Here is a 20,688-nt window from a genome sequence, read left to right as displayed (position 1 = left end):
AAAATTAACTTACAAAAGTAAGAGGAGATTAAATCAGTAAATTATCACTTTAAATATAAAATAATTATGTAACACAAATATCTCATGTGTTATAAGAATGTTTTCAACCTATGTAGAGAAGTTTGTATTAAAAAATAGTAAAAGCTAAGTAAGGCCACTCGTTTCCATCTCGTCTTCAATAGGTGAAATTGTCTGCGGTCAGCTTGAACATGTCTCCATCATTGGTTATGCCACTGGTCTCCATCTCGTCTCCCTGAGAACCCGCCGAACTCGGGTTCTGATACCACTGTTGGGAACTCAGTTCCCTCAAGCTTGGCTTCTACAACCTTTAGCGAAAGTCAGTCAGCAAGATCCTGATCTCAGATCTCGACAATACATCGGCCTGAATTTCACTAGGTCGGGCAGCGCAGCGGAAAATCAAAACGAAAAATCACAAAACAAGAGAGAGAAAGAGAACACAACCAGATTTAACGTGGGAAAACATTTTCCAATGAAGAAGTAAAAACACACGGGACCTAGTCCAGATAAAAAATCCACTATGAAAAATAATGGTTACAAAGAATCAAGATTCACCAATGTGGTGGTTAACATAACCTCTCCAACAATGGTGATAGTCAAACTCCCCTAGAGATGTTTCATTCAAACTCTCTCTAGAGATCTCTCAAATACAAAGCATGAAGCTTTTCTCAAATAATTTTCTCTCAAATTTCTAATCTCTCTCTTCTAACCTAGCCTCCACCTTCAACTAATGAATATATAGAGGAGGTGAAATTTAAGGTTTAAGATTTAGAGTTTTTGAAAAACTCCTCAATGAGCTTGGGCTTAGCATTGAAGAAGGAAACCCAACAGATCTTTCCTACGCAGATTATAAACTATTCTTTTTGTCCCTGCAAAATATTTGCTTCGTGCATTAGAATGAATTATGTTAATCATAGGACGCCACAATACATAACAATAACTGGAAATATTTTCTATGTACAGGACCACTCAACAACTTGGTATTTCCTTTTACAACATAAATTTTTCTTTCTCATTTAATCCATGTTGTTTTTCATCTTTTCTATTTTTATCCTCCCATTTATGTTAAGGACTATCCAAAAAATATTGTCCCGGATCATAAAAAATCTCTCAACAATAACTAGTTCACATGAACAATGAGTTTATCTGGGACAAAAAAAAAATCAAGTGAGGTGAGAAAGCCTTAAGTGGAACTATTTGACTTTGTGCAAGGAACACTAGGAAAAAGTATAGATTGAGCTCCATTTTTTATTGTATATGTAAAAGGAAAATATTTTCTCATGTAACATGATAAAATATTAATCTATATATATATATATGTGTGTGTGTGTTAATATTTCTCTTATGTTGCATAAGAGAAGTATTATCTCATGCTCAAACAATAATTAGGAGAGAGAAAAAAGTTGAAGGTGAGAGAAAAAAATTTGTGGGACCCATTTAAAAAATGTTAGTGTAGGAGATAACAATTTTTTTATGTAACATAAGAAAAGTAATTTTCATATATATGAGGTAGGATTTTTTGATACCAGTGTCAAATTTTAAATTTGACACCTCATCTAAGAGCCATTAGATCAAAAAAAGATCAACGACTATGATTTGTAATCATGTAACACCATTAATCTTTTTTTATCTAATGACTCTCAAATGAGGTGTCAAATTTCAAATTTGACACCAGTGTCAAAGGATGCTGCCTATATATATATATTTATATATATATATATATAGGCTTATCATTTCTCAAGCTGCTTGAGATAATTTTATCTCCGGCTACTAAATCATAACCGTACAAAGATGGATCAATGGTGATAATGGAAGAGAGAGAAACGGGGAATCATAATCATTCAAATGTAAATCAAGTAATATAAGAAAATAAATAAATAAAATGACGTGATTTTGGAGTGGCCGGAGATAAACTTATCTCAAGCTGCTTGAGAAATAGTTTTCCTTATATATATATATATATATAAAAAACTCTGGTTTACGACGTAGAACTCTTACTCCTTATCTCAACCAGTGTTTTAGATCTCGCCCCAGCCCGGGGTCGACTCATCCGGGTCATGGACCCTCTCTCTCTGAGGGTTCGGATTAGTAGTTAGACCTTACTTGCACGTTGACCCTTTTAACCCCTGAAATCCCCAGTTGAACCCGTGACTCCAAGGTCAGAGCGGTCACTGCATTTTTTCTTAAAAAAAAAATTATACACTAAATGACATTGTTTGATGTGTAAAAGAAAATAAAACAAAACAAAAACTCGATGCTGCCTATAATTAGAACTAGATCTGAAATCTAAATCGTTTTTATTCTCTTTCGATCTTCTCTCCCAGACCCAGATCCAGTCTCCCTGTTTCAGTGATCTCCTCCAATATGCTGGTTCTTCTCTCCCCACCGTTAATTTGTCGTGTCGCCGCCTCTCCTCCGCTATTCTCTATTGGGTAATGGATCTCCTTTCACGTACTGTTGTAAGTACCTGAGAAGAACAAGAAGGGTCTGAATTTAATGATATAACTTTTCATTAACTCCATTCGGATATGTGTTTTATACTTTGATAGTTTGATACTTTGATTAGCTAGTGAATATTGACTTGTGGATGTAATTGGTTGAATTATGTTAGGTATATTTTGAATCTTTAATGATTGGTAGTTTGATTTTTTTTGATTTTTTTATATAGAATATATATTTAATTTTTTTAACGTATAAAACCGAGTCAACGAAGTGACCCCGTGACCCCAGACCTCTGCCGAGTCGATGGCTGGACCGGGTTTTTAAGCACTGATCTCAACTGTTGATTTCCATCTATCTAATGGTACGATTATAGTTTATTTAGTTGCACCAATCAATTAATTATTAATTTTAAACAAATGATAACTGCTAGATGAACGAAAATCAACGGCTGGAATGGGGTCTAAGACTTCTATGTCTTACACCAGAGTCAAAACGTTCTTTATATATATATATATATATATATATATATATATATATATATATGATAAAATCATTTCTACAGCCGCTTTACGAACAACAATGACATGTGTATGGTTATGATTCCCCATATTTAATGCTTTCATCTTTTGTATGGTTATGATTCCTCACATTTAATACTTTCACCTATATATAGGGCAAGTATTTGATTGCTGCACATACAGCCAACGGCGGACCTACATGTGTTCTTATGTCTGCAATTGCAGACATTAATTTTCTGGAATATAGCTCGATTTTTCCTTCGCTTGGTTCTTGTTACACACAAATAATTTATAGTACTTAAAAGAAACAAGGAAAATTTTTCCTCCAAGGACGGGTAAGAAGGATCAACATTTGGGGAAACAACTTGCTTTTGAGCTGTCACTGAAATATGATTTGAGGTGCTTGCCGTAGAAGTTTGACCATTTACTGGATTCTCAGCATCAGAGGATACATCCACTAATGACAAATTGGATGAACTCCTCTCCAGTCTCTCATCTGTATCTTGTTGCATCATGTTCAATGTTTAAACCGTTGTTTCTGAGGCCAAGGCATGCTCCTTGTCATTCCTACCACCAGTGTTTAGAGCTATATGCAACGGCGGATCCACCACTAAATGTGCAGACACAAATACAATTTCCTGGGTCCGCCACTGCATACAGCAGCTGCAGAAATATAAATCCCTATATATATATGGGAAAAGTATTTCTCGAGTCACCGGAGATAAAGTTATCTACAGTGAGCTCAAAACGACGTCATTTTGGGTTATTAGATTAAAAAACTATAATGATAAAGACTAATATAACCCTGCAGTATATTATAATTACAAAAACACCTTGATTTCCGCCCCAAAACGATGTCATTTTGAGCTCACCGGAGATGGAGAAACCTTTTACCTTATATATATATATATATATATATATATATATATATATATATATATATATATATATATATAGCCAACCCAGTTCAAACCCACTGCGTGAGTGTTTGGAGAAGGGCAAATACGAGTCAAGCCTTACCCCTGACTTTGCAAGGAGGCCGAGTCGAACCCAGGACCTTGGACATCACGGCAAGCAAGCTTATCGCTGAGCCAAGCCGGCCCTTCATATATATATATATATATATATATATATATATATATATATATATATAAAAGATAAATTAATTACATAACCACCAAAAATCCATATTTTAGTTTTCAAATTACAATTACTATGCCATGATATAAAATTAAGTAATCATAATTATTATTTTTTAAATCATCTAGTATCTCGTCGTCAATGAACATTCGCTAATTTGGATATAAGTCGAGCAGGATTTTAAATGTGGCAAAATTTTCCTTATCAAATTTTAACACAGCTACAAAACTCAAGACTCGAATCCACTATCACAGATTAAACTGAAACAACTCCCCGTCAATTCAGTAAATTAAGTAATCATTTACCAGAAAATATCCGATTTGTTTAGCAGGAGAACAATAGGGTAAAATGTCAAACTACACAACCATATATAAGAAATTGAACCCTTTATTGTCACATATATATGGACTTCATCTGTGAAACCAGAGCAATAGTTTCGTCAAAATGGTGAACCGGCTGGGAACGATTGCCATCGTCTTGTCATTGTTCGAGTGATCATGTAGCATTGGGTAAAAGTATTACGAGTCAAAGAAGAGTTTGTGTCACCGCCTTGCTTAGAAATATGGAAATAAAATTTCAATACGTTATACTCTTCTATCAATCAGTGGTTGCGATTTAGATTGATAGCGATGCCTAACGCCACATTGATCTTCATATTGGTGTCCATAACCAACACAATGAATTAAATAGCACGGGGTTAAATGTATATATTTGCATTGCAATTTTTTTATTTTCTCAACCCCAAAATCCTTAATCACCCGCGTAAATTTTTCCTTAATATATGGTTTTGCAGGATCTTCAGCTGCTGACTTTTCTACTGTGCAACTACAAATGTCCACTTGATTTTCAAGTTACAACTAACCATAACATCCAGAAACATGGATCTTTCAGTCCTTATCATGTATTAAATATATCGACATATATAGAAAACACACGCAATCTCTTTCCACCGTAAATTCAGAGACCGACTTGAAATCAATGGAAAATCATGTATGAACTGTGTTTGGAATTGTTAAATCATATCCATTAAATAAATATCGTTTAAATCCAATTAAATTTAACATATTTCTATACTTACATAATGAAAATTGAAATAATTATATATTTTTTTAATATTTGAAACAAAACGTATTATTCCCAAATTGTGTGGCTCCAAGCATAATAAAAGAGATGCTAGACATTAATCAAGCAAGTGGTCCTTGGTGTTTTGCAGGGCATGAAATGGAACGATCTTTAACCGCATGTTAACTTTTTTTTTTTTTTTTTTTTGGAAATATTTCAATCGGTTCATTGCTTCGCAACTAATTCGATTCAGGACAGGTCGAGAATTAAGACTTTAAATCTCTTCCAAAGACAATACTGGGGAGATTCGAACACATGCTCTCACCGCATGTTAACTTTGCATTAAAAAGAATCGAGGGAAAAAATTCAAAGAAAAGGGTTTGAATGAACATTAATCTTGATTGATTCCTTTATGGAAAAAAAAAATTATCACTTCAACGTTCTAAATAGGAGTGAGCATTTTGCACCGATTTCAAGTGATATTTATAAATTTTTTGTTTACAAAATTATAGGTAGTACATTCACGTATTACCCGTACTACATAGTGTAATTTGTAAATATAATTTTTTCCTTTGTATTAATCTATATTTATATTTACATGGACTAAATTTTGAAAAAAAAAAATCTAGCTATATAATTAAGGGTTTTACTTCTCTCGTGTAATAGGAGAGAAGTTATCTTACGTTATGAGATAAATAAAATGAGACCATCATTTTTTAAAAAAGAAAAAGAAAAAGAAAACACATTTTTTTATGTGAATGTAATATAAGATATGAATCTCATGCAACATGAGAATATAATTTTCCTATAATTAATTCATTTATATGAAAGAGTTATATATTAAATAACTATCTCAGTGTTCTAAAATCCAGCTCGGACATACAAGTTCAACTCGGAAACAGGTCCAGCAGTAATGCGGGCAATCTGAGTGCTATAGTCTATAATAGATCGGTTGAGCTCATGAATCGGATTTAACTTATGGAATTACTAGGCTCTAAAAGAGAATCATGCCATGAAATGAAGGAGAGACAAACAAAATGGGAGTAAAAATTCCATCCTGAATGCATTGTCTAGTGGAGGAGATTAAATATTACCATTGTATCTTTAAATGCAAGATCATCAAATAGTATGTTGAGTTAATTATTTTCTTAAACCCCAATGAACCTATTTGATTGAATTGAACTTAGTAATCCAATAACCGAGTACTCTAACAAGTTTTATAATATTATTTATGTGCATTTGGAGTGAAAAATTTATATCGAATTCGTGTTCGACCAAAAACACTATCCCCTCAACTGGAATTCGATGCAGTACCCTATGATTCCCATTCATGTTCCAAGATGACAAAAAGAAAAAAAAAGGAAAAAAAAAAGAACCTGTAATGTGCAGACTGCAATTTCAGAGTTTGAGTTTACAATGCATGTCCTTATCATTACAGAATTGAAGTCCAAAACAAAGAAATATAATAGAATCATGGGAATTTACGAAACTAACGAGCAGGGAGAACCTTGTTAACAATGTCCTGACTGAGAGCAGCAATCTGAGAATCAAGGGACTTAATAGTCTCTTCCTTCTGTTTCTCCAAATTAGCCAAAGCCTCTTGCAACTCAGCTTCCACTTTCTGTCTACCCTCAGCGATCTTCTGATCCACCTCAGCTTGTGTTTCCTTCTTCATCTGATTCAGCGCCGCCGCTATCTCAGCCGTTGCCGCCTTCATCACCGCCGTGGCCTGCTCCTCCAGCTGCTTCACCTCCTCAGAGGTGTCCTTCACGCTGTTCAGCTTCTCACGAATAGCAGCGTCCCTTTCGTCCATGAAATTCCCAAGTGGGGTGAAGTATACCTTGTCCAAGGCCACCATGAGGAGAAGGAACTCCGCCATGATGATGGGTAGGGTCAGGTTGAAGTCAAAGAGTGCAGCTTTCTCGATTTCTTCAGCGAGGGAGGGTGGTGCGGCCACGGCCAGTGGCACCGCCGCGAGGGAGAGGAGTTTGAGGGTTTGGAATGGAGATGGGATTCTGACTCTGATTTTGGGGAGTGATATCTTGGAAGCTTGTATGTTGAGGAGTTTAGGTTTGAGAGAATTGGTGGAAACTGGAATCAGAGATTTGGTGGAGGAGGCAACAATCATGTTGGCCATGTTTGCAGCTTTGGGATGTTTGTGACACACACACTCTCTTTGTCTCCCACACACTAAGGATTATTGTAAATGTGAAAGAAGGAAAAGGCAAAAGGGACTAGGATTTGGGACTAGGGCTATCCAAATTCTTTGCCACACAAATGGGTGTGTGTGAGAGTGAATGGCCATTGAGGAGGATGGACACTGACAAAGGAGTGGCATGGATTTCACACGTGTGAGGAGTGGAAAAGTTTTCCCTTTTCTAAAATTTCGGGTCAGGTCAAGTGTTTTCTTGAATGAAGCGGCCCACCCACCAGGTTTACTCTTTGCAGGCCCAAGTTTTTTAATGTCCATGTTACTTTTCTTTATTCCAAAGCCGTGTAAATATTCCAGAGCCATATTCAAGGAATAAAGGAAGGTTATGATAAGATACAAACTAAATTCAGAGGAAGTTTTTCGAAGTTCTATGGTACGTTTTCCTGAAAAAGTTTAAAAGTATGAAGGTAAAAATACATTTCACGTGAGAATAAACCACAGTATTTTGTCCGATGAAGACATTGACGTGTCTACCCCTGAAAGAACCAAAGCAACTTTAAAACTCGCCAACCGAAACCATCTTTTTTGTAGAGAATAAAATCACCAAAAAGAGAATGTGCAATTTCTACCGTAAAGAACCATTTCAACCAAAATGATAGCCTTTTTAATGGTTTATGAGTGTCAGTGAAGATCAAACTCGTGACTTTATAGTCACTAAAGCTTTGATATCATGTAATCATTCCAACTGAAAACCTTAAAATATTGGGTGATGGTATTTTTAATTATTTATATTATTCTCTGACATCTACAATCTCAGTGCGATCTCAATGAATGCATGCAGCAATACAAATTTCATACAAACTCCGTTTGCTAGGAATCAAAATCTTTACAAGGATCTCAGCTTTTATATGTTATGAGCGTTACTGGACGTGTTCAGAGGTAAGAAACAGATTTCTCCCAAATATTAATGTTGTCTCCAAGGATAATGCCGCCTCCTGCCAAAGCATACAATCCTTCTAATCTTTCTAAAACTGCTCAGTAAACATCTGGGAATCATGGATGAGTAAATCCTTTTAGTTCTACTTTTTCTCACAACTGTCAGCGGGGTGTATGAAAACAAATCTCCCAGAAAGCCAGTTAACTTGTTCTTTCCAACACGCTCTTCTTCTTTAATGCAATGCTCGATGTTCCCATTTTCTATGGCTTCATCATCATCACAACCAATTTCATCATCATCACAATTTCCTTTGGGCTGATAGCTATTAACTTGAGATGACCTGCACCTTACATTTATAAACATCTGGCTAGTGTAAGGACTTGTTTCAGAACAATACCATATCAACTGCATGAAATATTTATCTAAACGATGTTCATATCCACAATTCTTCCAATGTAGAAGTAGTTTCTATATCCTTTGATTGAAAATATTAATTACTAACATAATAATCATTTGTAGGACCTCGGCAGCTCCAAATTCCTTTCTTATTTGCAATAAGGTTAAATTAAAACTTTGGTCCAATAGTTTTCATTCATTTTCAATTTAGTCCCTATAGTTTTTCTTTTTAAATTAGTCATTACACTTAAAAATATTTTCAAAATAGTCCCTGCCATTATAACGCCGTCATTTCCAATTTAAGTGTTTCTTTGTCTTGTCATTCATTTTCAATTTAGTCCCTGTAGTTTTCCTTTTCAAATTAGTCATTACATGTTTTCAAAATAGTTCCTCCCGTAATAACATCATCAGTTAGTTAACTCTGTGTTTCTTTGTCCCGTAGGTGCTCCTTTAGATACCTTTTTTTCCCCCTGTAAGACATCCAATAGGTGCTCCTGTTCCTGTAGCCTGTAGGAACTCAGTTCTCTTCAGTATGTGCTCTTTTGTTCAGTAGATGCCTTCTCTCTTTTCTCTCTCTATTTAAAATGTCCGGTAAGGACAAAATTGATGATGTTATAACAGATAATGGTGGTAGGGATAATTTTTGAAAACATTTGTAAGTGTAAAAAGAAAACACTTTATTTTTTTATTTGTAAGCGTGAGAACTGATTTGAAAAGTAAAAAATTGTTGGGACTAAATTGAAAATGAGTGGAAACAATAGAGACTGAAGTTTTAATTTAACCTTTCGATTATATACATTTAAAAATCACATCTACTTATTCCAGTATGTGGCATAGAACTGACTGAAGAGGTAAACTGAGGGTAGAAAAAGCAATGTAGTATGTTAAGCATATTTAAAAATAGACGCATCAGCTGCAGAACCAAGTATCTGTTCATTTAGACTAGTAAGAGGCATTTCATATATTGCAGCAATTCAGTATTGTAAAAAATGAGATAAAAATTATTAGCTAGCTAGAGCTGATGTTCTATCCAGAAGTACACAGTATCTAACAGCTCAAAGAAGTAAATCAGAGATAAACCCCTAATGAAAGCATCTGCACGTTAGTTAATTGTGGCAGAAAGCAGATGGAAACGCAGTAATTTGCAATATGTGATAAGATGATATAAAATAATGAGGAAAAATCAAGTATTCAAGGGGCAAATTCAGATCCTTGTGTAGACCACCGTGATTTCAAATATTGTTAACTACTGACAAAGTGGTAAACGTAATGCCAAACATGTTAAAATTCAAGCATATGACAAACAGAAGATATTTCCATAAACCTTAAATAAAGATTTATGAAGAAACTGATTATTTATATCTCATTGGTTATTTTTGACATTTTCCTGATGATATATATGGACTTCCTCAACCAACTGAGGGACAGGCCAAGATCAACAACTAGTGCAACCTGGCAAACAACATGTTGGTGCCCTGGATCACGCAGGAAACAGAATAATATTTGCATAAATTATCAAAAGAGACCATGGAAAATTTTTACCTCCTGTGTTGTTTCAAATGGACAACTCGTTTCTTCATCCGCTTTCTTTGAATACCCCAACTGTTTGAGACATGGCGGATGAAACGAAGCTATACATACAAAACAAAATAACTAAAATGAGCAACAGACTTCTAACTAGAACACAATACAGCAGTTATGCAAAAGGAGAAGCAGTCCTTAATAACAATGATGGGATACTTGGTTCTTAACTTTGACAACTGATAAGAAACTAGAACAAGAGCAAATTAAATTCAAATGGGCTTCAAATTTCCTTTCCCATACACCAGTTGCAGAAAGCAACCATGAAATACTACTGAAACCATAAGATGCTAGAAAAGAAAACAAATCTCAAAGTTACCAACCCACCAACTATATGAGACTTGAAATTTAGACTTACTTTTGCAATGATAGGCAGATTGTATTCTACCCTGATTAAAGTCACATGATTCACAAAATTATCATCAAGCTTTCTCTTTCAAAAACACTGATTATAAACTAACCATTTATGTCTATTCACATCACCTTTTGGATAATAATTACACATACAAATACATGCATGGAACACATGGATCAATTTGGATAATTCAGCAAAGAATTACACTAAATGGTGTAGGTTTAGATCAAGCTGGCAGTTAAATAAATCTAAAAGCCTTAAAGTTACAAACCTGGTCACCATCCTTGATGCCATAATCTCTAAGATAATCCTTCTCTATAACTAGCTTCTGTCCATCATAGCTTAAGCAAAACTGCCCCCATACATGCGGCCTTCACAACCCAACGTAATAAATAAATAAATAAATAACCATATACAAAATCAGACAACAGATTACAGAAATCAAGTAATGTTAGGAACTGCAGAATAAAAAACAATATCATCCCACTTCTGATCCATGAGTTCAAAAAGGGAAGAAAAAAAAATCCAGCATGTATATCCAACTTGAAGTATTTAACAATTATGAATTTTATGACATAAAAATCCACAGAAAAACATGCTAAAAAAAATATACAGATTAGTAAACTATGGTCTGAAAAGAGTTGAGTAATAATAATTAATTAATTAATACAGTAACACACCATGAGATTGTTCCTGGCCCCTTCTGAGGCACGTGACTAAACACCGCCTCCACTGCGTCCTTAAGTTCAGCAATAGTTGATGTTTTAGAAACTTGAATATCTGTAAAGCGCGAAGAAACTCTCTTGCATCGCATCAATTTACCAAAAAAACATACAAATAAAAAATAAAAAATAAAATAAAAATAATTACCGAAGCAAGAGCCGTCCAATTTGAGAACGGAGAGTCTGAAGGGTTGGGGAGGAAGCCTATCGTAGAAGAAGCTTTTCCTGGAAAAGATGCCATCGATGATTGCAAGTGTTGGAAATTGCATCGCTCGTGATCGTCGATGGCTCTTCTCGTCGGCCACTATCAACATAGTCTCAGGCTCCGCCATAGCTTAGAGCTATGAAGGTAGTAGGTAGTAGGTGTCTCTCTATCTCTCTCCCTCAGCAGCGCAGGGTGAAGAAGCGAGTCATGTAGGCATGGAGATGGTGTTTATAGAAGGGAGAAAACGGTGAGATTCTTGGAGCACAGAAACACGCATTGTGTAAATGGAGTCAGGAACTGTGATGCTGCTTCTGTCGGGGAGATTCCAGTTCCAGAGAGATTGCTTCGAGTCTCAATGCATAGAGAGAGAGAGAGAGAGAAGCTTAGTGGAGAAGGAAGATAACCGTTACACGCGCCGTACAGAACATTCTTTTAGCGGGCTTGGCCTTGGGCCTGTCCCTCTATTAATTACCTATCTATCTCTATATATATAAAGATCTTCTTAAAATGGATAATTTAAAGGAAAAAGGAAAAATGTATCATTTTTCTTCCTGCTCATGCTAGTTAAAAAAAAATGTAATATTTTTTAAGAAATAGCATAATAAAAAACTAAATCAATAAGACTAAGGTAACGATTAGAAATAATTTGCATTAAATTGTATGTTTCAAAATACGGTACAAAGATCAAAGTGTTACTGATCAGACCAAATACAGTATGGACTGTCCGATACGTATTGAGTCTAATCATACACGGTTGAGACTCTTTCAGTGGTTATTGTCCTGGGCCAGGTACTGCTGTTAGAGCGAGCTTGAGCCCTTTGTCCTTCACATTGCACCAAATGGGGGGTACCTGCGAAGACACTCTGATGCTAAGTCAGTATCAGAGGCAGGTGTTTTATGTTGTGAAAGTAAAGGATGATCGTACCTTGGCGGTATATCGTGTGTTTATATAGTAGTTGTGATGCCGCCTTTGTTAAGGCGACATGGCTTCTGAGTGGCCAGCCTTGGGCTGCAGGTCAAGCAAGGGACCTGTTGTAGCCTTATCTTCCATAGTGTCTAGTAGTAGAGTTGTAGCGAGCTGGAGCTGTCTGTTGCTTACTGGTGCTATGGCGCGGTGGAGTTGCCTTGGGCCTTAAGTTTACTTCCTATAGAAGGCATCACATGCAAGGTGAGATTCGTGTGTCGCGATGAGGCCATCGCGTCTTGTGTGCCGCGATATGGGCAACGCGTCCGTGCTTGTTCCTTGTGCTTTGTTCTGGGTCTTTACTGGGCTTGGGTTTCCATGTGTTACTGGGCCCTGATTAGGCCTATATTTTATCTGGATCAGTTGCCCCCTAGCTTGCGGTGTTGTCATTTGGCAAGGCCATGAGCTATATTGTTCTTGTATGAGGTGCGATAGTTTGTCACTCATATGTCCTTTTTCTGTGTGCCGCGGTAATTATGCCTTATAGTGTCATCATGACCTTCAGCCGCTTAAGAACGGTGGATTAGACGTCTAATCATTCAGGAGCATTAAATGTTGTTGTGATTACGTGGGGGTTTAAGGACAGGCGTGGGTGGTTTTGTAAGTAAAACGCTTCCCCTTCCTGCCATGTGTCCCTATTAACCTGTTGTGTTTAACACGTTTCGTGGCTTTTGGTCTATCCGTTGGAGAAAACCCTTCGTATTTGAGCCTTTTCGTTTGAAGGGAAAATTATTTCGGTGACATTGTGGAAACTCTCTCGTCTCTCAGAGCTCTCTTCTGCATTTTTGGTGGTGACACGTCTTGCTCCTGGTGTGAACTTCTGAAGTATAAAGCTCAAGTTTGTTCTTTCTTCTTACCCCCTGTTTTATCTGTGTTTCTTTCATCTTGTTCAGCATTTCCTTCTTCGTGTTTGTGGCATGTCTGATAGTCGCAAATATGCGAATTTTATCAGATTTTTTGAACGGTCTGGTTCGTCCAATCCTCCTTCGGGATTGTTACCAAGATCAAGGTCTTTGGGAACCAGGGATAAAAGGCCTATTGTAGGAAGTCTAGGCCCCTGTTCCAAAGCTTATGCTAGGCATGTCCCCTCAATTTGTACGTTTGAACTAGGGTCATCTTCGCGACAACCTAATCGCGGAAAGACATTGTCGGAACATAGTTCGTCTGTGCTTCCTAAGTTTTCTTTGAACATGTCTAAGCCCATTGTGATATCGAGTGGCTCCTCTTCAAGTACTGAGAGTAGGTATAAATCAGTTGATTCGAAAAGCCCCAAATCGCCTTCAAATTCATCGCGCGATTCTTCTTGTTCCATCGCTTATGAGTCTTTTGGTCGAAAGAGCCCTAGTCCTTTGCCTTTAAATGTGATTTATTCAGCCGAATATCCTTTTAAGAAAAGGAATTTTGCTAATTATAAGTCTGTTTCTGCTGACTTGTCTTCTTCCACTGATTCCTCTTCTTCTGAATCAGATTTCGTGTCTCCTCGAATCAGGGAAATCATGGCAAAACGCGGTGCTCATGATAAGAGGAAATTGAAGGCGCAATATGATGCCAAGAAGAAAGCTGTGCGCATTAGTCCTGATGAAGAACCTCCAGAGACGCAGTCCCTTAACAGGCAAAACATACGGGATGTGGATACCCTTGATTGGGTGTCAGATTCAATTTTGAAGATTGAGTCAGTATTCTGTTCTCCAAGAGAGTTGGCAAAAATGACTACGGCCCTCCATCTAACCCCTGATAAAGCTTTCGATGATCAATGGGAGATTGGAGTCGTCCCGAAGAATGAGCGCGTTTGTTCATTGCGGGCCGAAGGATCGACCAGACATTTCATGATGATGTATTCTTTCTTTTTTATGTCCATAGGTGTTCATTTTCCCTTTTCCTCCTTTGTTTGTAAACTTTTGGCGCACTTGAATGTGGCGCCCTCACAACTGACCCCCAATGCCTGGGGTTTTATCAGAGTGTACAAGAAGGTGTGCAAGGCCTATGGCCTTTTCCAATCTGTACCGTCGTTTTTGTGTATGTTCAGTGTAATGGGTCCTCGTAATAGCTAGATATCCTTTAGGAGCAAAGTAAAATTCCGTGGGTCTTATTGTAGAAAAATTAATAAATGGAGCACAAAATATTTCAAGATCTATCCCATCGAAGGTACCAAACCTTTTTCATAGGCGAGGATGGGACTCCTATCTTTCCCTTATACTGGTCTGAGTATCCTTCGAGTAGTTCCGTTTTAAGCTATATCTTTACTGACTTGAGCGATCTAGAGCAGAAGACGGTGACTGCTTTAGGTAAAATTGCTCGTGAGGCTTCTGATACGGGCTCGCTGGATACGTACACTATTTTAAACGAATACTCTGAGGATGACATTCGAGCTTATCTGGGTAATGTGAATCCTTGCTCATTTTCTAGATGTTTTGATCTAAGTATCTTTGTATATTGCGATGTGTAGATATAATGGAAGTATGCTTAATAACCCATTTCTTTGTTTTGTTTCGCAGATAGTGCAATGATGGCGTCTGTAAGCAACATGGAGCAAATAGCTGCTAATCGCGCAGCTCTCGCTGGTTCCTCAACATCCTCACAACCTACCAGGTCTGCTGCTGTTGTTGCTGTGTCGAGTGGGCATGCTGCCGCGCAGTTAAAATCTCCCTTGAAGCTCCGAACTCCTCCTCCTACCCCTCAAGAAGTTATTCACCCTCTGGTAGTGGAAGAAGTCGCCGCGAAGGGTAAGAAAAGATCCTTCGAGGAGATGACCGATGGATCTACTGCAGGGTGGCCAGATTTTGGTTGGAGTTTGGACCACGCTATGCGTGCTCAAGGCCGGGAATTCGGCTCTCGTCTTGAAGCGCTACTACGAGATCAGTGGCGACAGATTTTCCAAAGTTTGATCACAACGGGTCAATTTATTATGACCGCGCCTGGTGAGTAACTTGGTATTCTCCTTGTTGTAAAATATAACATCGTGTTTGTATGTATAACCTTTTTTGATATATGACAGAGTCGGTGAACTTTCTGAAGTAGCGCATCAAGGAGCTGAAGAGTGAGAATGCTCAGCAGCGCGCTGACTCAGAGGCCAAGTTAAAGACTATTGAAGAAGAAATAGCCAAACTGAAGGTGGCGCTGGAGAAGAAAACTAGTGCTTTGAAGGAGCTGACGACCTCCAACAAGGGATTGGAGGCAGAGAAGACTAACTTAAATAAGCGCGTCTTGGAGCTGGAGGGAAATGCTGATACCTAGGCCGATGAGAAGGCATTCTTGACCGGTGAGGTGAAGAGGTATCGGGATTTATTTGAGAAGAAAGCGGAAGCAACCTTCGTAAATTTAATGGAGCAGGTGCGTTTCTTCAATCCTTCTACCAAGCTGGAAAAGGTGCATTATTACCACTATTTCAAGGATGGTCAACTGGTAACACTTAATGAGCAGAATCAAGAAGTTCTAGTGGAGTTGATCAGTGTGATGGATACTGAACCTATCGCGCCATCCTTGCAAGAGCCATCTCCTCAAGGTCCTCCTACTGTCAATGATGATCGCGCTGCTGATAATGATGCCCCTCAGGATATGTCAATACAGACGGTTTAATGTCTTCTTCTGAAGTTTGTTGCTCTGGGTTGTATATTTTTGTAAGGGGAGTGTCCCCATATGTTCCAAAACAATGATGTGTTGAAGGGATTTTTCCCCCGGCCTTGTAACAATGAATTTTTGACTTGTCGGATATATATGATGTGTGTGTTGCTAGATGAATGCTTGCTTTTCTGTTTCTTGTATAATGTTTGTACTTGTATATGCTGTGAAGGGTTATTACCCTTCGCTTCTTTCTTCTTTTTGCTCTTTGCATGTTGTTCGACAGTCATACCTGTAATGAGTATTCATGACTATATACTGCGTGTAATTTCCATACCTTTGTTCTTTGGTATAAGTCTGGGTGTATCGCGCCTTGGATGGAGTTTTGCCCCAAGCGAGGCGTTTCCCATCTGTATAGCGCTAGTGTGTTTCTTTCTCCGCGATCATTCATCCTGGTAGATCGCTATGGAAGGTCATGTATCTGGAACTATGGTGTGTACGCCGTATGGTACTTGACCTTCATGTCTGTATGCTGCATGATTATACAATTTATAAGTCATATTGCAAATACTTTGCATACCTTTATTTGTTCATGTTATCGCGTTTGAGCATCGTGATATGTCTTGGGGGATCGCGACTTGAATAGTTCCGATATGTTGAGGAGATCTTTGTGGAGGAGTCTGTTGATTGGAGGATTCGTGGGAGACTCCTGATATTTGATAGGATCCATGATATTTGATAGGATCCATGAGAGGAGTCCTGTTAGTTGGAGGATTCATGAGAGAATCCTGATACTTGATAGGATCCATGAGAGGTATCCTGTGAATTGGAAGATTCGTGGGAGAATCATGTTACTTGATAGGATCATGAGAGGTATCCTGTGAAGTGGAGGATTCGTGAGAGAATCTTGTTACTTGATAGGATCCATGAGAGGTATCCTGTTAATTGGAGGATTCGTGAGAGAATCCTGTTACTTGATAGGAACCATGAGAGGTATCCTGTTAATTGGAGGATTCGTGAGAGAATCCTGATACTTGATAGGATCCATGAGAGGTATTCTGTTAATTGGAGGATTCGTGAAAGAATCTTGTTCATTAGGAACGCTGTGATCCTGTGTACTTAAGCTTGATACAAAATGATTAATAGCAAAAGGAAAATTGGCGATGTTTTTATTAAGAGAAAGAATTTGAAAAGATAAATATGTTGTGAGTCGTAAGAGACTTAGCTATAGAATGTCTTAAGCTTGTCCGCGTTCCATGTGCGTGGGATAGTGAGACCAGATAATGTCTTAATGACATATGCCCCCTTATCCGTTTTGTTGTAGATGCGATAAGGTCCTTCCCAGTTTGCAGCCAATTTGCCTTGTCGCACGTTCTTATTACCGATGTCAGCTCTGCGTAGGACTAAGTCACCCACGTTGAAGCCTCGTCTAACAACCCTTAAATTATAGCGCGCTGTTATTCTCTGTTTGAGTGCTATTTCTTTAACGTGCGCGATTTCGCGCATTTCCTCTATCGCGTCTAAGTTATGAAGCAATGCCTGTGAGTTGCTGTCTTCATTTGTGTACATATTTCTCCATGATGGTTCTTCAATTTCTACTGGGATCATAACTTCACTACCATAGACCATGCGAAATGGGGTTTCTCTTGTAGTTGAATGTTTGGTTGTCCTGTAACCCCATAGCACAAAGTCTAGCTGTTCAGGCCATTCTCCTTTTGCTGCTTCGAGTCTTCTTTCCAATCCGCATTTGAGGACTCGATTTGCAGCTTCTGCCAATCCGTTTGTTTGTCGATGTTCGACCGATATGTATCGGTGTTTGATATGCAAATTCTGAAGAATTTGATTGAATTTTCTGTCCACAAACTGTGTACCATTATCAGTTATGATGGTATGTGGAACGCCGAACCGACTTATGATTTGTCGGTAGAAGAATCGGTGAACCTTGCTGGCTGATATCGTGGCTAACGCTTCTGCCTCGATCTATTTGGAAAAGTAGTCAATTGCTACTAGCAACCACTTGACCCCTCCAATGGCGACTGGGAATGGTCCCAATATGTCCATGCCCCATTGGTAGAATGGCCATGGGGATAACATTGAAGATAATTTCTCTGGGGGAGCATGGTGTAAGTCTGTGTGCTCTTGACATTTGACACAATGCAGCACGTATTTTTTATAATCTTCTTCCATAGTAGGCCAAAAATATCCTGCACGGAGCAGTTTTCAAGATAAAGATTTTCCTCCCATGTGGTGTCCGCTGATTCCCTCATGTACTTTAGAGATTACGTACTGAGCCTGTTGGGGATCTAGGCATTTAAGCATTGGGGAAAGAAATCCCTTTTTGTAAAGCTGGTTGTTGATGATAGTGTAAAACGAAGCCTTGCGCGCTAGCTTTTTGCTGCGCGCGTTTCTTGTTGTGCTTCTCCTGTGAATAAATAATTCCAGATTGGTGTCATCCAAGTTTCTTTATCATCCAGTGGCATGGTGTCATACTCGACCATAGATTGCGTACCTGGGGATGGTTGAGCTTTTCGTTTGGTAACAGCCATTATGATGCTAGGACTAGGGACGCTTTGTTGGATCACTGTTCTGTTGTTTCCTGGTCCTTTTGTGCTAGCTAACTTCAATAAAATGTCAGCACGTGAGTTTTGCTCTCTGGGGATGTGCTACATTTTGAAGCTTTGAAACCCTGTCAGAAGTAGTCTCACTTTTTCAAGATACTTTATCATTAATGCCTCTTTCGCCTGGTAGCTTCCTTAGACTTGAGCAATTACTAATTGTGAATCGCTCTTGAGGGTTACGTTTGTTGCCCCCAAGTCTTTGGCCATGGCGAGTCCTGCGAGGATTGCTTCGTACTCGGCTTGGTTGTTTGAAGCTTTGAATCCAAAATGGATAGAATGCTCCATTGTAATACCTTGAGGACTTTCCACGATGACTCCTGCACCGCTCTCTTTGACATTGGATGATCCGTCGACATAAATAACCCAATCCTCACTTATCTCAGTCTCATGTAGGTGTGTCATTTCAACGAGGAAGTATGCTAATACCTGGGCTTTAATTGCTTGTCGCGGTTCGTAGATGATGTCGTATTCTGACAACTCTATTGACCACGAGATCATGCGGCCTGCTAAATCAGGTTGTCTCAGCACTTGTCGAAGGGGTTGGTTTGTTCAAACTTTGATAGTGTGTCCCTGGAAATAATGGCGCAGGCACTGCGATGTTAAGATGAGCGCGAAAACAACCTTTTCAATTTGTTGATAGAGCAGCTCTGGTCCTTGGAGCGCTTTGCTGACGAAATATATTGGTTGTTGTTCCTGGGCCTCCTCGCGCAGTAAAACAGCGCTTATGGCTTCATTGCTGACTGAGAGGTATAGAACCAGGGGTTCACTGGGTGGAGGTTTGACCAAGACTGGTGGGTTGGCCAAGTGTTCTTTGATGGCCAAGAACCCTTCCTCGCACTCAGGAGTCCAGTTGAAGTCTGATTGTTTGCGCAATAGTTTAAACATTGGCAGCAATTTTTGCGCTGATGCAGGAAGGAATCTGGTCAAGGCAGTGATTCTTCCTGTCAATTACTGTAGTTCCTTTACGTTTCGCGAGCTGGTCATATTGAGTATGGCTTTGCATTTATCAGGATTGGCCTCTATCCCGCGATGCGTGAGCATGAATCCTAAGAATTTACCAGCAGGTACTCCAAACGCGCATTTGGTTGGATTAAGCTGTAACCTGTACTTGCGCAGTTGTTGAAATACCTGTTCCAAATCTTGAGGATGTTGTGAAGTAGTCATTGTTTTGACTATCATATCATCGATGTATACTTCAAGCATCTGTCCAATCTGCTGACTGAAAACTTTGTTCATCATGCATTGATAAGTGGCACCGGCATTCTTGAGACCAAATGGCATCATGTTATAGCAGTAGGTAGCTTTTTCAGTGATAAAAGATGTGGCTTCCTCATTTGGTGTGAACATCGGAATCTGGTTGTAGCCCGAATATGCATCCACGAAGGATAAGATCTGGTATCCTGCAGAATTGTTAACCAGTTTATCGATGGTGGAAAGTGGATAAAAGTCCTTTGGGCAGTATTTGTTGAGATCTGTGTAATCTGTACACGTGCGCCACTTTCCGTTGGGTTTCTTGACTAGTACGACATTGGAAAGCCAAGTAGAGTACGTGATTTCTCTGATTACTCCTGCATCAAGTAGTTTTGCTACTTCGGTCTCAACCGCCTGTTGCTTCTCTGGGGAGATTTTGCGTTTTTTCTGTGCAACGGGTTTTGCATTGGGATCCACGGTTAAATGGTGACATATTATCCCCGGGTCTATACCTGGCATGTCAGCGGCTGTCCAAGCAAAAAGGTCTTTGTTCTTTTGCAACATTGTTATCAACGCGCTTTTTTCAGCTTATGGGAGGTTTCGTCCAATTTTGGTGGTGTTTTCGGGTAGTGGACCTATTTGGAGATTTTCCAACTCCCCATCTGGTTGAGGACGAGTATCGCCCAGATCTTCGCGCATGTCAAGATCGGTCATGTTGACTGATGCTTTACCTTTGTCATCAGGTTGTACAGGAGTTTTGGCTCTTAAACTGGTGTTATAACAGCTGCGCGCTGTTTTCTAGTCGCCTCTAATAGCAACTACCGTGCCA

At 38.7% G+C, this 20,688-nt stretch overlaps 2 protein-coding genes across 3 annotated transcripts; both read right to left on the bottom strand.

The window, feature by feature from the left end:
- Positions 1 to 6,543: 6,543 nt before the first annotated feature.
- Positions 6,544 to 7,474, bottom strand: LOC133318448 (ATP synthase subunit b', chloroplastic). The gene has a single exon (XM_061520443.1). It carries the CDS (start codon positions 7,315 to 7,317, stop codon positions 6,670 to 6,672), a length of 648 nt encoding a protein of 215 aa, XP_061376427.1. The 5' UTR covers positions 7,318 to 7,474; the 3' UTR covers positions 6,544 to 6,669.
- Positions 7,475 to 8,108: 634 nt separating this feature from the next.
- Positions 8,109 to 11,953, bottom strand: LOC133318462 (uncharacterized). 2 transcript variants are annotated; one of them, XM_061520467.1, is made up of 5 exons: positions 11,472 to 11,953; positions 11,282 to 11,381; positions 10,873 to 10,972; positions 10,208 to 10,296; positions 8,109 to 8,615 (listed from the first exon to the last, which is right to left on the bottom strand). In XM_061520467.1, the coding sequence occupies exons 1-5, from the start codon at positions 11,653 to 11,655 to the stop codon at positions 8,297 to 8,299; spliced, it is 792 nt and encodes a 263-aa protein (XP_061376451.1). In that variant the 5' UTR covers positions 11,656 to 11,953; the 3' UTR covers positions 8,109 to 8,296. The 2 variants fall into 2 exon arrangements, with proteins under 2 accessions (XP_061376451.1, XP_061376452.1); XM_061520468.1 differs by having other exon boundaries at positions 8,109 to 8,609.
- Between the last annotated feature and the right edge of the window lie 8,735 nt (positions 11,954 to 20,688).

Source organism: Gastrolobium bilobum, unplaced genomic scaffold (assembly GCF_033153095.1).
Source record: "Gastrolobium bilobum isolate Gb01-03AN ecotype WA unplaced genomic scaffold, APGP_CSIRO_Gbil_v1 utg14936, whole genome shotgun sequence".
NCBI lineage: Eukaryota > Viridiplantae > Streptophyta > Magnoliopsida > Fabales > Fabaceae > Gastrolobium > Gastrolobium bilobum.
Note: the sequence above shows the minus strand (reverse complement) of the source record. Positions and strands in the feature narration are given on the sequence as shown.